Source organism: Rhinichthys klamathensis, unplaced genomic scaffold (assembly GCF_029890125.1).
Source record: "Rhinichthys klamathensis goyatoka isolate OS25496 unplaced genomic scaffold, OSU_Roscu_1.1 h1tg000020l_1, whole genome shotgun sequence".
Classification (NCBI taxonomy): Eukaryota; Metazoa; Chordata; class Actinopteri; order Cypriniformes; family Leuciscidae; genus Rhinichthys; species Rhinichthys klamathensis.
The window spans coordinates 876,666-892,756 of record NW_026606571.1 but is presented as its reverse complement, the minus strand read 5'-3'; the positions used below and the strand labels follow the sequence as shown (position 1 = coordinate 892,756).

Sequence of the window (16,091 nt, the reverse complement as noted above, 5' to 3'; positions counted from 1 at the left end):
CTCCTCACTCTTGGCTTATCTTATTTATTAATTTCACAGCCAGGAATACGGGGGGAGTGCTCTGGGTTCAGGCCGAATACCTAACTCGGAGCCCTCTCCTCGGACAGCACGCCAAATACGCATTTATTCTATCTGACTTATTTGTAAGTGTGAACTCGTGAACACAGTTCCAGTAGTGGGATTGAATGTGAGTGTGTGCACTCAATAACGTCCACAATGGTTTCGGACACCCAAATGGCTGTTCCCTCAAATAGTGCCCTATTTAAAGTTTTGCTTTTAGTATGAATATGTTAGCCTTACTGTTATCTATAAGCTAGTGTGCTCCAAAACAATGACAAAATTTGCATTTAAGACCAAACCCAACGTTGAAAAAGAAAATCAGGTTGATGTCAGAATCCAACGTCAGATTGACGTTAATCTCCAACGTTGGACGGACGTTGTATTGTGGTTGGAAATGAAAATTGGGTTGGATGTTGACGTCAACACGACGTCGGGTTCTGACGTCAACCGACTTGGATTCCAACCAAAATGCAACCCATGCAACCAAAATCATCCCCTGACTGACGTTACTACTTTCTACTCAAGGACCTTGACAGAAATGTAGTGGAGCAAAAAGTACGATATTTGTCTTTGTAGTGAAGTTAAAGTAACAAGTTTCCAGAAAAAATAATACTCGAGTAAAGTACAGATAGGCCTATACTCAAAAAGTGTAAGTACAGTATTTAAGTAAATGTACTTTGTTACTGTCCACCTCTGCTGTCTATAGCCTACAAGTACACAATTAAATAATTCAATTATTTATTCTGTTTATTCATTGCCTTAAAAAGGTAGCCATTTTAAGTGGCCCATTTATTATCTGGCCACAATGCTCACAGGCAGCACTCTCAGTACAGAGATATTTGGTCATAATAGATGTCAGTTCATCTTTGCTTTCAAAATCAGCACACTATTGGCTCAACGAAAATCAATTGTATAACCAAAACATTTAAAATGAGTAAATGAGACCACAAAATATTGCCTGATCAAAGGTTAACTATGTCTATTCTCAGACTAGATAAGTATAGATTTATAAAGAGGCCGACTTTATTGATCCCGTGCAAATGCATATAAGCTGCCCATTTTTAAATAAAAGGTCTCTATTATGTATGCCTGTAATACATGTCTATTTCTTATTAAATATAATCTTATTTCAATCTACAGAGGATGGTTGAATAAACTATTATTATTTATCTATAGTGAAGAAACCAAGCAGGTCTAGATGTGTTGTTCTTTGAGTTGACAAGCCATCAATGTGGCATAGTTTGGATCACAGGCAGTAACTCAACACACCCAAACAAAATGTTTCATTTGCATACTGGAGAAGAATGAAACGATGGCTTCATGAAATGCACTACCGACATCTACTACAATGCAGTCATGTTCTTTCTAATATATGACTCAATGATGCTGCATTATGTCACGTTTAAGTCAGAAATTCTGATATTGCAAGATTCAGTTGCACAGTACAGGCATTCTGTGCAGTGTCTTTTAAAACACAAACTGGTATATTGATCTCTATACAGAACATAACGTGGCATATTAAAAAAAAAAAACATAAACTAACCCATTGACAAGATTAATAACTTCTTCCTAGCTTTCACTGGGATTAATTTGAACAGGAAAGGTTTGGATGAAGCCTGAATAAGCTTATCTTAAAAATCTGATTGGTTCACCAAAGGTAATGGTTGGGTGGGTCTACATTACAGTCTTTGCCATTGGCCTGATCCAGATGGAGTTGAGAACAGCTCCTCTCCAGTGGGGTGGGGTGTCCATCTGCCCCCTCCATGACCAAGATAATCCTCTTCTATACCTTCACAGCTGAGAAAAATAAATAGCGGAAAAAAGAAGCAGTCTCAAAAGCTTAATTTTAGCATTACAATGCTAAATCTTTTAAATTGTCAGGCTGTAGTGGATTAGCATAGTGCACTATTTGTACATTTTGTTTCAGTTTTTTAAAAAAGAATTGCCTATATGCACATTACACACCCAATATGATTTTTGTTATTATTTGAATTGCATTTATTAACAAAAGAAGCTTTCCCAGTCATTTTTGGCATTAATGCTGATATTTCTTATACACAAACAGTAATAGAGAACAACTTAAAAATATCACAAACAATAATTTATTACTTCATTAATTTTTATTAATTTCAGGAAGCTGTTTTTCAGAACAGATAATTTGTAAATCATACTAAGCACATCAGAAGATGCAGTGGTGTATTCTTTGGTGTCCACAAGGGGGTGTGATGCACTGTTAATTCCTGTTTAGCACCATCATTTCAGACACTGGAAATTGACCTCAATTAGTCAGACATGGTTAAACAGTGTTAACACAATATTTGGTTGGCAACTCATTTCTGTTTAGAACTTCTAAATGACTAACTACAGGATGTAATGTAATATGCTGATTTTTCGAATTGGGAACTGACATGATATTGTACTCAGTACAACTCTAGTGAGAATAAAACTCTCTGTGTTTTGTGTGAATAATGTATATAAACACTATAAACTACAATAAGTAAAAAATAAGATTGTATCAGTGTCTGTTTGGTATAACAAAGGACCTCAAGCCATTTGAACTACATGAAATATATATTATGAATCCAAATGTATAAAAATAAATATTTATTACTCTTTGAAATATCTTCTTGTAAAACAAACATAAAAATACAAGTTTACATTTCAAATCCCGTTATTGTCCATATGGTGATTATTCAATATGACAAGTATTATCTGAAAAATATGATTTTTTTTAAGTTACACTGAATATTTCACATACAGTATATGTATAACGGCAACACATTTACATATTCTCAATTAATAAAGTAATTGTAACTGGATGTTATGTGGTGAGTAATTATACCAGTTATAGTGCCTAATGCATTTTCTTTTTTTTGGTCAGTTCAAAAATCAGTTTTATATTATGTTTGCATATTCTGTGTCTTAACCATCAGTAAAACTTCTGAGGGTCAAGAAATATCCGTCCTAATGTGTGCAAAAGCCTTGCATACCAGTAAACCTCCTTTTGCTGCAAAAAACTGTGTTCATTTTCCATTTCCACTTTGGCATCTTGGAATTTGCTGCATGTGCTGGAAGAACTGTTGTGCATCACATTTGTAAGGAAGGTCTGATTTGTGGAACAGATATTAGGGATCATGGCACTACCTTTAACCCCCACTCTTTGTAAGTTTTCTTCCATTTCTGTCTGGAAAAAGCCAAACAGGACACGGACAGGCCAAAACGCCCAGTGTGCGAGTCTGTGATCTTCAACAGAAGCGTAGTTGGATACCAGCACGCCATCCACAAATAAGTTCCCATGTTCTGTCAAAGGAGCATAAACCCCCATCCTCTCCTCCAGTGAAATCGAGACCACTTTAGATGGCTGAATTCCTCTATTGTCTCCAGTAGTAAGTATATAGTCCCCAATCCTAACTTCTTTGGCAAAAATAGCTTCATACTCATGGTGGTGCAGTTCGAGATTGTGAGCCGCAAAGATGAGGTGATTGGGAGTTAGTGCCATTTGTTTACCATTTTCGGTGCCAAAAATAAAGAAAGTGGCTCTGCTCTCTCTATTCAAATGTAGAAAGAGAAGTACCCGACTGAGAACAATTTCACCTGACCCAGACAAGGAAAGCACCTGTTCCCCAGGCCACAAACTCGAAATAGGCTTTTGAACACCATCGGCCATTGTCACAAGTCCCAATCCTGAAAAGCAGCCACCTTTCTCCACGGCTACAGAGTGATCTGTAAAAAAAAATATAGAGGTGGAACTAAGTTAAATGGATAGTTCCCCCAAAAATGTAAATGCTGTTATCATTTACTCAGCAGCACCATCATTTGTCCAGACACTGTAAGTCAATGGGGTCCAAATCAACACTGGACCCCAATGACTTTCATTGTATGGACATTTTTTTAAATATCTTCTTTTTTGTTCCTCATACAGTTTCGAGGGTGAGTAAATAAGGACAGCATTTCAATATTTGGGTGAAATTTTCCTTTAAGAGTTACATGATCTGAACGATGAATAACATTGAAAAGGAAAGATTTAGCAGCTTACCGGCTTTGACTGAGCAGTGTACATGATACCTGGATTCATAGTGCACCCAGTCAAATCCAGCCTCAACTGCCAACTGGGCAAGTAGTCCATATTTATCTGTGTCTCGGTCTGAGGTGGTGATGTCGACAGCACGGCCCTCATAATGTAAAGAACCATCAGGGTGATGGCCGTCCTCATCCCAGGCCTCTGTCACTCGCAGTCGGACCCCAAACCATTGGTTCATTACTGCTATTGCCAGTTTATTGAGGCAGTCCTTACAGCGCTATGCAGTGGAAAAAGTAATGAAACCATCATACAGGTGACACAAACAGAAGGACAAAACATTCCATTTAAAGGGATAGTTTTCTTAGTTTAAAAGTCTGTCACCATTTACTCACCCCTATGTCGTTGTAAACCTGTATGACATTCATTCTTTCTTCAACATTAAATCAAAATATCTTCTTTTGTGTTCCACGGAAAAAGAAAGTCATACCAGTTTACAACGACATAAGGAATAATATTCATTTTTGGGTGAATTTTCACTTTAACCATTCCAGACTGTCTCCCTTCTTACTAATGTTTCGAACTTTGAAAGCATGCAAATACCATGACATTTAACTATTTTCACAATCGTTTGGCAAAAATTGGTGCTGGTAGACATCAGCGATTTTTTTTGTCCAGCATACTCAGCTCTGCAAAAGGCCATTTCCACCCCCTTAACATCTAACAAGAACAAAGCTACTTTAACTCATTTCCAGCATTCTTCGGACACTTCAGCATGGTCACAGAGTGAAGTCAAGGTCAATTCCCTTTTTTTCTCTTCACACGATGGGAACATTTTCACACAGTCTTTTGAACGACCCCAGTGTTAACCTTGAGACTCTGTACTAAAGCATTTAGACTTCCTCCACAGATTTTCAAAATGTTGTGTCTCTACACCTCACGTGATGGGGAATCTGTGAGAAGGTAGTATTATTTGTCTGTGAAAATAATATAATGTGACCTATAGGGTCGTGATTGAGAGGGTATGGGAAAAGGTGAGAGAGCAAAACAGGGTCGAAAAGCCAAGGCAAGCGAGAAGAAAGCAAGAACCAGTCCGAGCGAGAGGCCAGATGGATGGAATGTTTAGATGTGTTCTTGGGAATGTGACAGCAAGAGTGAGAAATCAAGAGGGGAAGAAAACAAACCAGGGAGATTTTTCTCGCAATGCTGTTGGACAGAGGCAATTCATTGTGAAAACTACAATAGAGGCTTTTCCAATGGTGCCATTACTTCAACAGGCGAGAATTCTGCACAGGCGACCCCGCAGAGGCTTGAAAAGATGCACAAAGGATAGCTTTCAGACTTGGGCAACAAGAGGGCACATGCATACGTACACATACACCAACGCAAAGCACTTTCATAAGAGTACTCACTAATCTAGTCAAACTTATTATCAGTGATATCAAACTTATCAGTAATATCTCAAAACGTTGAGAATGATACCAAAAATGATACCCTTACAGATTAGGACATGCCAAACAATACAGTGCCTTTTTCTGTTAACTTATTTAACTGAAATTTTCATCATATTGCCTTAATGAAACAAGTTTTTTGAATGTCTCATATTGTGACTTGTGTGTATTTAAGGTTTAAAAGAATATTTAGTGTAGTCTGAGTTCTTCACAATGTTATCTGCCTCACCTATATCACGTTTATACAAGAGAACACACACACACACTCCCATGCTAAGGAAGTAGAGGTGTAGTGATTATTTTATAGCTCTAATGAAGAACTTGGTTAATGATTAAATGGTGCAGTGGCAGTCCAGACAGTCCTATTGTCATGTTTTGTTTTTTGTTTTTACATTGCCTAGGGAACATTGGAAAATGGGTAAACATGCTATCAACATCATGAGATCATGACAGTCAAAATCTCTCCTCTTGGTCCCAGAGTTTCAGCTGCACAAATCTAAACATTAAAATAATTCTTGTTAAGATTTCTTTAATTTAAGGTAATTCATTTTGCAGGGCCTGTTCCGAATAATTCACCTTCTGTCACTGTGTATTATCATATTAGTTATTTGCATCAATTTGCAACTGGAAAACTATGACAATGAAACACATCTGAATTACAGGAATCTCAAAACCCCTGTATTTTCAAGTACTGTTTAACTGTGCATGAAGTATGTCATGGATGGCTGAGAGGGTTGAATGGGCCACCAGACATGCATCTGGGTCATTCCACGAAATCTGTGCCTTAATTCTCCATTTTGATTTTAAATTAGATTTTAAACATTCTATAGACAATTTGTGGATTTGTGGATGGTGTGCTTGAATCCAATACGCTTCTGTTTATACGAAAGACAATTTAATGCTGATATATATATATATATATATATATATATATATATATTATTATTATTATTATTATTATTTTATGTTCTATAATAAACTGTTTACTGTACAAAACCACAGTAAGAAGTATTGACTATAGGCTATTTAAAAACTTTCCTTATTGACTACCTAATGTAAGATAGTGACAACTATGATGTCATAATGACATATTCGTAATTATTCGTAAATAATCATTTTAATAAATATCGAGTAAAAATGCTTTAAAAATGCAGAGGGTATTCTAACATACCCTACCGGTATATAGTAAAATATTAAAATAGCATATAATTTATTTCTTTTTTTTTCTAAAGATATTTTAATAGGCTAGCCTATGTAGACCTGTTTTAATCTACACACACACATGTATAGGCCTATCACATAAAAAGCCATGAAGAAAGTCTAAAAAAGAATAGGCTATTCATTGTTTACACTCGTTAATGAGAGACACAAAAACCACTGCAGTGACCAGTCTGCAAAAAATATGACGCGGTTGATTATATTAACCGTTAGACACGGGTTTCATTTACCTTGGTCATTAACCGGTCGGCTTTGGTATGTTCCTCGTCTTTGAAGACAATGTCAGGGTTGTAGTTGCACACGAGCTTATTGAAGCCTTCCGAATCCCTCGTTATCCTGCCCTCCGCTCTTCCGCTCGCTCCCAGGTTGTTCTCAGAGACACCGGGCACGTACTGCTTGTAAGACATTGGAGTTAACTTGCGTTGCCTAGGGCGACTGCCGTAACCGGGACCCGGCCCGCATCCGTCAACCGCCAGCCATGAATAAAGACACGCAGTCAGCAGGCCGAGCCTTGCCAGCCTTGACCAAGGAGTCAACGTCATTGACGCGCGTGAAGTGTGCCAGGAGATCAGCGAGCCGCGAACCCTGCAGCGCGAGCGTCTCTCCCAGCACCTCGTTGCATTTCGTTTACACAACTGACTTTTTCCATGTCCATATCACGGTGTTGAATTAAAATGGGCACTCGTGGGGACTAGGCTCGTGAATCATTGACCAAAGTGTAATGGCTTCCAGATTAAACTGATATTTAGACCTTAACATCAATGCATCCGACATCCAGCCATGGTGAGTGTTTAACACTGAAGAACTTTCCATATAATTTGCATAAAATAGCTCTCAATGAGCTTACGCAGGTCAAATTTATATAGCCAATTTGCAGTATTCCAAGCTGAGATGGATTGATCGCATCCACGTTCTCGTTTGTAGATATTGGCATAGCAACAGGTGCTTCATCCCATCATCCTACCCCACCTTGGACAGCTCCGCGCGAAGCAGCGTGTTCTCCAAAAATGTTCACAGCGCGTGTCTCTGTTTGTCCTGCCTCATAGTCGCGCTCAAGCATAATTTCATTCCTTTACTGTATGAGGGCTCTGACTATGGATCAACATGTGTTTGCTCCCGCTTTTAAGCGTTGCGCTCGGACCATTGAGTATTTGTGACCGGACAAATCGCCCTCCCTTCCTGCGCGCGCTCCGGGACAGTAGCGCACACGCCTCCTCGCGCGCGTTTCCAGTCATGCAGTTGTGAAGTCATTGCAGTGTATTGCAATGAGTGCAAAGTTTTACTTTCCTGTGCTGTGTATTTAACAGCATAGGGTACTTGTCTCTCCTTGAACTGAGAAACAGGGAAGACTGGGATTATATAAATAAATTGGCTATTTCTCAGGGTCGGTTTATTATTAAAATCAATTTCTACAAACGCACAGTCTTGGCAACAGGTTGATCTTGTGTGACAACATGCCCCAATAGCGTTTGCTATTACACTATGTCAGTTGCTTATTTTACAGAATATATAAATGGGTAGTTGTAAGCACTTTGCTACCATAGAGACTGGGGTTATAGTTGTCACAGTTGGCACAAGGGTTTGTGTTTCAAAAGTCCAGTTACACAAATGTGTTTTTACTTATTGGTGTTGTATGTTGTTGATACATAATAACATAACATACATGTGACAACTTGCACAGGCTTCATATTTATGAAAAATACCGTTGTCCTCCTGATAACGCAGTTTAATATTTTTGTTAAAACCTACCTCTCTAGACCCTTGCATAAATTATTTTAATTCGTTTAAAAAATCGAATTATTCTAAGAGGGGGTTTTCAACAAAAAAAAACATTTGTGTAACTAGACTTTTGAAACACAAACCCTTGTGCCAACTGTGTGACAACAAGCCCCAGTCTTGCAGGTGAGGGTCATTGGCATGGATGTATGAGAGATAACATAGTCATTCGCAACATTTCTATGACTCATTCATTTCTCTCTCTTTGTTTTTCTCCTGAAGCAGAAGACACTGGCTGACACATGCACCCCGTGCCGAGAAGACCTCTGGGCTGTTAACACCCATGTTTTATCAGCATCGTAATTTTAAACCACCTCAGAACAATGGCTCAAAATTAGAAGACAATACAAATATCTTGAGTCAATATGGCAATGCTATAGCGAGAGGAAGAAAAATAAAGAGCTGCAAAATTTCAAAATGATTTCCGCTGACCTACGATGTGCATTCAGACCTTTGGCATCTCAGACCATTAATTCACACACACAGATAAAAGATGTAAAGGTTAACGCTGTTCGGAAATCTCTCAATCCTTCAGATTTAAACAGATTTAAAAATCCTTCATATTTTATATTAATTTTCCTTCATAATATTGCTGTTTTATTGCTTTCAGGTTTAAATTAGACTTTGAATCACAGATGTTTTTACACCAATGGACAAAAATGACTGTAAAGCTAGATATTATTTTGTGTTCAGGTTGGTTTAGTTATGCAACATGTACTATTTTTTATTAATTTTCCTTCAAACATGTCTTTGTTTTAAACTTTTAAATTGCATTTTTAATTGACCAGTTTTCAATGTGGTCTCAGACTCTCAGAGATACAAAAACAGCTGTAAAGTAAGATATTATTTTGTGTTCAAGTAGTTATGCAAAATGTTTAAGAAATTTAAAAAAATACTTTTTTATATTAATTTCCTTCATAATGTATTTCTGTTTTAAACTTTTCAAAAACTTTATTTTCAGGTTTAAATTACATTTTTAAATGACCCATTTTCATTATCTCAAACTAATAGACAAAAACCATTATAAAATAAGATAATTTTGTGTTCAAGTAATATATTTATGCAACATATTAGAATAAATCAAAGATCCAAGATCATAGGTCTTCTTTTATGTTCTTCTGGCAGACAGATGTATGGTTCAATCACACATCCCAGACATCACAAATAACAGCAAATGTGGGGAAAGGCTTAATCACAAGTGCAAACGCTTTCAAGAGCACAATCAGTGATACTGACATTCCGCCAAGGGGAAATAGAGAAAATAGCCGCCATTAAACATTAAAGGGAGGAGATGACAATACAAATAAACACGACTGTTTCAAAATGGTAACGGTGTAATTGTTATTAGTATTTCTGCATCCCCCCTCTTAGCGACCTCACTCCCTCACTTCAGGATGGGAGTATATAGAACAGTGAATGGCTGAGTTTCCTGAGCAGCCACAGCACAGAAAATGAGATCTTTCCTGCCAGTTACTCCAGCCCTCGTTTTCCCGTTACAGACGAATCGTGACTACACCTGGCCTTATAATAGTAAAGTACCGTTGAGCTCATGCTACTTTACTTGGCCTCAGCTAAATTAGATGCTGCGTCATTCGCAAAGCCCTCGATTCCAAAACTGCCTAGAATAGTCAGCTGATCTTCGGGGGTGATGGTGTTCAATCAATCATGTCAGGCGTTACAGAGCACGTTTACATAACACGGGCTTGTAAATAAGGTAGAGGCACTTAGATTTAGTAGGAAAATGCTGACTAGATGCTTTAAAGAATATGTTTCCTGAAACAAAAGCTGTTGGGGGGACCGAGATGAGGGGGTCGCCGAGAAGAGTCAAGTAACTGACATCCATTATGACCCACCACCATCGGTCAATTCTATCGTCCCTCACCCTGTTATCAGTGCAGGAAGAGGCAGGGTGGTGTGTTTTACTGTGCTATGCTAAAAGCACATGATTTCTGGCTTCAGCGCCAATATACAGCTTAGGCTGCCCCTTACCTTAAATAACATGCTAGGGATCATGGATAAACAGGATCATAGGTGTACATGGCTACACATACTGCATTATGGCCTGGTTTAGTTGACACTCATGCACAGTCAATATATTCATGCTCTGTGCTTTTAGAAGATATTGAAATTTGCCTATATAATAATTGTAGTAATACAACAACTGTGACAGAACAATAGCAGATCAGGGTGGAACTTCCTGATCCGAAACAAGCAGGTTAAAGGTCAAGAGAAGAGAATATATTGCAGATAATGTACTGTACCTACTATCATGCTGACCAGATTTAGAAACATGTTTTTACAGCAGTACTCGACCAGGAAAATAAAAGATAGCCTACCATGCAAAGGACAACTTCACGTTTCACTTTTGTATGGCTAATACTTCAAAATACACTCACAGCCTGCTTAAAGCTGCAGTTCGTAGCTTTTTTGGGGTTAAAAATTATCCAAAATACATATTTGAGAAAATACATAACCAGCCAGTGTTCAAAACTATCTGCTTGCCTTAGCTCGATTCAAAGCGGTAAGCTTGGAATAATATTTTTAACTCCAGTGGTACTGGTGGATTTCCGCGGGAGATTCGAGCATGTCTTTGGGTCATTACGTCACATCTGTACACATAAAGAAAGAGTCTCGGCTAGTCGGCTATTGCGTGTGAGGATGTTGGAGGTGGAGATTTATAGCCTTTTCTCACAGCACTTGATATAATTGAACTTATCAATTTGATGTCGGATCCAGAAAGGTTCAAACGACAATCACCAGTGACAACTTCTCACCCGCTGTAAAATGCAAAAGACTTCGTTCGGACTTCGGAGTGGCTACAGAAACAAAGAGACTGAGATTGTTAGATTTAATCAGCACGATTTAGGCTACTGCAATGTCAGAACCAGGACAAAAGTGGATGTTACTTGTTCAGATGACATTTTCCGGTGAAAATTATTATGTTGGTCATACTTCCAAAAAAAAATAATCTGTGTTTCTGAATGCCAGTATCCACACCGGCGCGCTGACTGACAGCTGCACACTCTCCTCAAACATTGTGTTCATCCGCGCTGTGCCGTGTTGAAGTACAACTCATGTGAAGTTGATAATTCCGCGAATGACTGCAATTGCAGACTTCGAACAGAGATGGCGACAAAGAGGAAAAATTGCGGACTGCAGCTTTAAATATTTATTGTAAAAAAATATATTAAAAAAATGTGATTTGTCACTTTAAGAGCTCTGTACTATAAAAACCTTGTTCAGAATGGCTGTAAATATAACAGGTTGACAGACTGGACTGTCTTTATGAGTGAGTCATTGAATCAATTACTCAACTCATTTGTTCAAAAACACTGATTGATTCAATAACTATTTAAATGACTGCATGGCTGCATCTGAAATCGCATACTTCATTTAGAAGGCAAAAAACAGTAGGCTATGTGACAAAAGAAGTACGGTATGTCATAATTCACAGTAAACTCATAAAAGAGTAGGCAAAATGTACTCGTAAGACCTACTACTTCCGGCGAGATTATGAAGCGAGCATGGACACTTTACCATCGGCCACGGTTGTAGTCACATGATAATGACAACATTGTGGATGTAGTACGTTACATTACATATAGGCTTTACTATATAGAACATACTTATTTAGTGGATGCAAATCTAATTCTTCAAACTAAGTAGGCCTACCTGTCTTTATGAGTAAATCATTGAATCATTCACTCAAACAACTCGTTCATAACCCTAATTCATTCAACACCTTAGGGCTTACTGTACTCAGTGTACTGGGTGTTGTTCAGCTACAGTTGATCGTGTTGTGGCTCAGTTTTGGAGCTGTATTTGTTGGAGAAACATTGTTAAATAGTGACGTCTTAAGCTTTGAAAAATACAGAGACTGTTCCTCTCAACTGTATAGGGTTCATTACTCAAACCTTGTCGACATGGTAGGCTATAGCCTAGCTACATGGTCAACAATATGAATATCCCCACCTACCAAACATGCTGTGTCCCATTACATCTGCTATTTTCACATCTGGTTCTGCAACCGATTCTTCATGAAACTTTTTGTAGCTTAAGACATAAATTCATTGTTAAAGTGATTAAGTTGTTTGGGTGATTGATTGGCACTAAAATACATGAAACACGAATAAAATCTGTGATCTATCTGTTTTAACCTAACCATGCATTAAATTTTTTTTTTTTTTTTACCACATTATGAAATAATTTTTTTTCTTTTTTTTGACTGGAGTAAGGAAACCTGTTCTCTCTCCGCAGTCACGTGGTTCAAGATTGGCGAGGACGTGCTTTTAGCAACAAAAAAAAAAAGTTTGGAATCCGATTCAAAATATCCTCCTGGGACCCAAGAATAGACTTTTGTCCACTGTAGTGGACATAATATTTTAGTGAATTTCTCTGACATCATACATGTCACATGACACAACCTAGGTGTCCTGTAAAGAGCACATTCAGGACTTTTCAGAGATACCAAATGTTTGGAGGTTTTACCATGAAAACAACTTCTCCTTGGTTCAACATCTCAGGAAAATGTTAAGGGGTTTCAAATTAAAAAAATACTTTCTGTTACAGAATAGGGCATTGATTTCAAACGTGTCCACTGTAGAGGACATCAGGACTTAAATCATGTTTATCAGGCATTCTGGGAGACACAACAAGTGAATATGGAAATAAATTATACATCAATATTCCTATGAAATATTAGATATTATTATTAAAATGTTGCCAATTATTACTCCAATTATTACACTTCTTTTTTCATTAAATGTTGCTCCAAGAACACATTAATGTGCAAATTAGATACAGTGTATTGATACATTGCATTGAATGGGATATGGGAATATTAATTTATGGCCATTTTACCCACATATTGCAAAAAGTAAAATGGTGTATCAATTTATTCCATTATTTATTTCATAACATAGTTGAGAATAATCTTTATACAAATTTTGGTTGAAAAAAATCCTGAAACCCCAAAATTTATTGGTGATTGAAAAAAAAAATCCCATTGTTTTTGCCTATAGGCCTACATATAATTTCATGTCATTTTATTTTTTAAACAACTTAGTCCTGGCGTCCACTACAGATGACATAGCATAACGTATGAATAAAATATTGTTGTATATATATGTTTTTTTTTTTTTTTTTTTTTTTTTTGCCATTTGTTTATTGTGCTCTAAACAGTGTGATGACATGGAAAAAAAACTAAATTCAAAAACTTTTTTTTTTTCTGGGTCTCAGGAGGATATAACAAAATTCTCATGTCCTTTTCTTGATTTATTTAAAAAAATCCGATTATGTCAGTTCTTTTCTTACAAAAACACCTGGTCTATGTGAGAAAGGCAAAGGCTCTTGAGTGTGTGAAAGGAGTGTGTCATGAGTGTGCAAGGTGGGTGTGGATGTGCCGTTGGAGGCGGGCAGCGACCCATTATCAGTTGATTAGCTAGTCTTTTCCGGCCTAGAGTTTTCTATTTTCCAGAAGGAATAATATCTTCTAATGCACTTTGGCACACACTTCAAACTACCGCCAGGAGCTAATCTGCCTATTTCCCCCTTCATTCTTGTGTTTTGACAATAACGATAGCCTATCGCAACCTGTGAAAGACTGCCTGTCTTCCTCTTGTCTGATATGATTAAGTCATTTGGACCAGTCAAAAATGCCCTCTGCTGACAGAAGTGGCATGCGTCCACCCAATATTGTTTTACTAAATGTTTCTGAGGTAAACTAAAAGTAAGAGGACAAGATTTACCTGTCGTCATTATTTGCACGTAGGCTACGTTTGTTAGTTTAAGTTCACATGATTATAATGTCACAATTTGCTTTAAAAAGTGACTCAGAAATATGTAGAATCTTAGACATTTTCTGAACGTTTCCTTCATAATAACGGGCTATATAATAAATGGGCTATTTACATATTTCTTTTTTTTTATTATTAAACGCTAAAACCTCATTTTAATATTTAAAATTAGATTTTTCATCCCACATTTTCAATGTCCCCATTTTTTTGTTAAAGTAAATAAACAATTTGGCAAGATTATAATACTAAACAAAGGTGTAATATTTGATTACACAGTGGTTTAAGAAATGTTAAATATTATTTTAGCATAAAGCATAATTTAATGATGTTATTTAAACTTTTGCTTCTCATGACTTAAGTGTAAGCTACTTTATATTACATTTTCAGAAAAAAAAAAACCTTTATGGTTTAACTGTTTCAGCAGAGGAAATTCAACATTTGAGGTCTATCAGGACATCCATCAAAGAACACAAGAAATGACAAGAAAACAAAAATCAAGACAGACAAATCATAATCAGAGGCCGGGATTTCTTTTTCTGCTTTAGGAGAAAAGGAAAAAGGAAAAGGAAATGAACACTCAACGAGGACAGCGGATGGACGATATAGAGGGGGGGGGGGGGGGGGGGGTGAAAGGGAGAGAGCAAGTGGCTTGCACTCTCCTGATGATGTAGGGCTTTTATCTGCCATGGGCATCCGTGAAGGGAAAGCACAGGATGGGTCAGCAGCAGAGTCTCTACGGGCCTGCTGACAGACCTGGGGCAAAATAAAGACCCTGATTAAAGCTGGCCAGCTACGGGTGGAGGGACAGCTGGGGGAAGATGTATGGACAGACAAGCACACTAACACCAGAGCTAAACATAACCACAACGGCGCCATTAAAGCAGTAGTCAGGTGCTCAGATGGCAAGAAATGTATGCTGACCTCCATGGAAAGGTCCTTAGCAGATCCAGAACCAAAAATGGGTTTAAAATGACTCACAGATGACGCACTGATTGGAAAAACAGGTGTAAACACATTTATTGTACTTTTCTCCAGTGGAGAAATTGTTTGTCATAGTCCCTTGTTATGCTTTAAGGACGCAGCTGGAATTATTGAAAAATTAAATGGTCAACATTTTCTCTTTTTTTACAATTATTAATGCTCACTGTATTTTCTTTGTCCTCCATAAGAGTTCTCCATTAATAATGAAGTAAAATAATGAAGTAAAAAAGACATCTATATATGATCTATCAGTGCAGGACAGACAGTCTGACATCATGTCACTCTTGAATCCAGTTGTTTTGAGCTGTAAAAATGCTTTTTGTGAGTGTGGAAAAACACTTAAAAGGATAGTTCACTCAAAAAATTAAAGGTTCCAAACTGTATGAATGGAACAGATATCTTGAAAAATATCTCAGTGCATTTTTGCCCATACACTGAAAATCAATGGGGTCAAAGTTTTTTGAGCCTCAAACATTTTTCAAAATATCTTCTTTTGTGTTCCAGAGAAGAAATAAACCATACAGGTTTAGCACATGAATAATGAATAAAAGATTATTATTTTTGAGTGGACTATCCATTTAAGCAATGATTTAATATGTCCATAATTGACTTAGAATATCATTTAGTCATAAAAAAAATCTGATTTATCCAACTATCATGTAGTATATAAATTTTGTTATAATGGATTTGTGGTACCCTGTCCTCTACTGGCCACCAGTTGAAGGACATTATGACATGTATGATGCTTCCTATGTATATTGTGTTGTTATGGTACGTTACCTCCTGGGACAA

The 16,091-nt window shown here is 37.3% G+C and overlaps 1 protein-coding gene across 1 annotated transcript; it reads right to left on the bottom strand.

Annotated features, from left to right (window-relative positions):
• Positions 1 to 2,649: 2,649 nt before the first annotated feature.
• Positions 2,650 to 7,869, bottom strand: dhh (desert hedgehog signaling molecule). Its single transcript, XM_056238971.1, has 3 exons — positions 6,978 to 7,869; positions 4,097 to 4,358; positions 2,650 to 3,783 (listed from the first exon to the last, which is right to left on the bottom strand). The coding sequence occupies exons 1-3, from the start codon at positions 7,287 to 7,289 to the stop codon at positions 2,990 to 2,992; spliced, it is 1,368 nt and encodes a 455-aa protein (XP_056094946.1). The 5' UTR covers positions 7,290 to 7,869; the 3' UTR covers positions 2,650 to 2,989.
• Between the last annotated feature and the right edge of the window lie 8,222 nt (positions 7,870 to 16,091).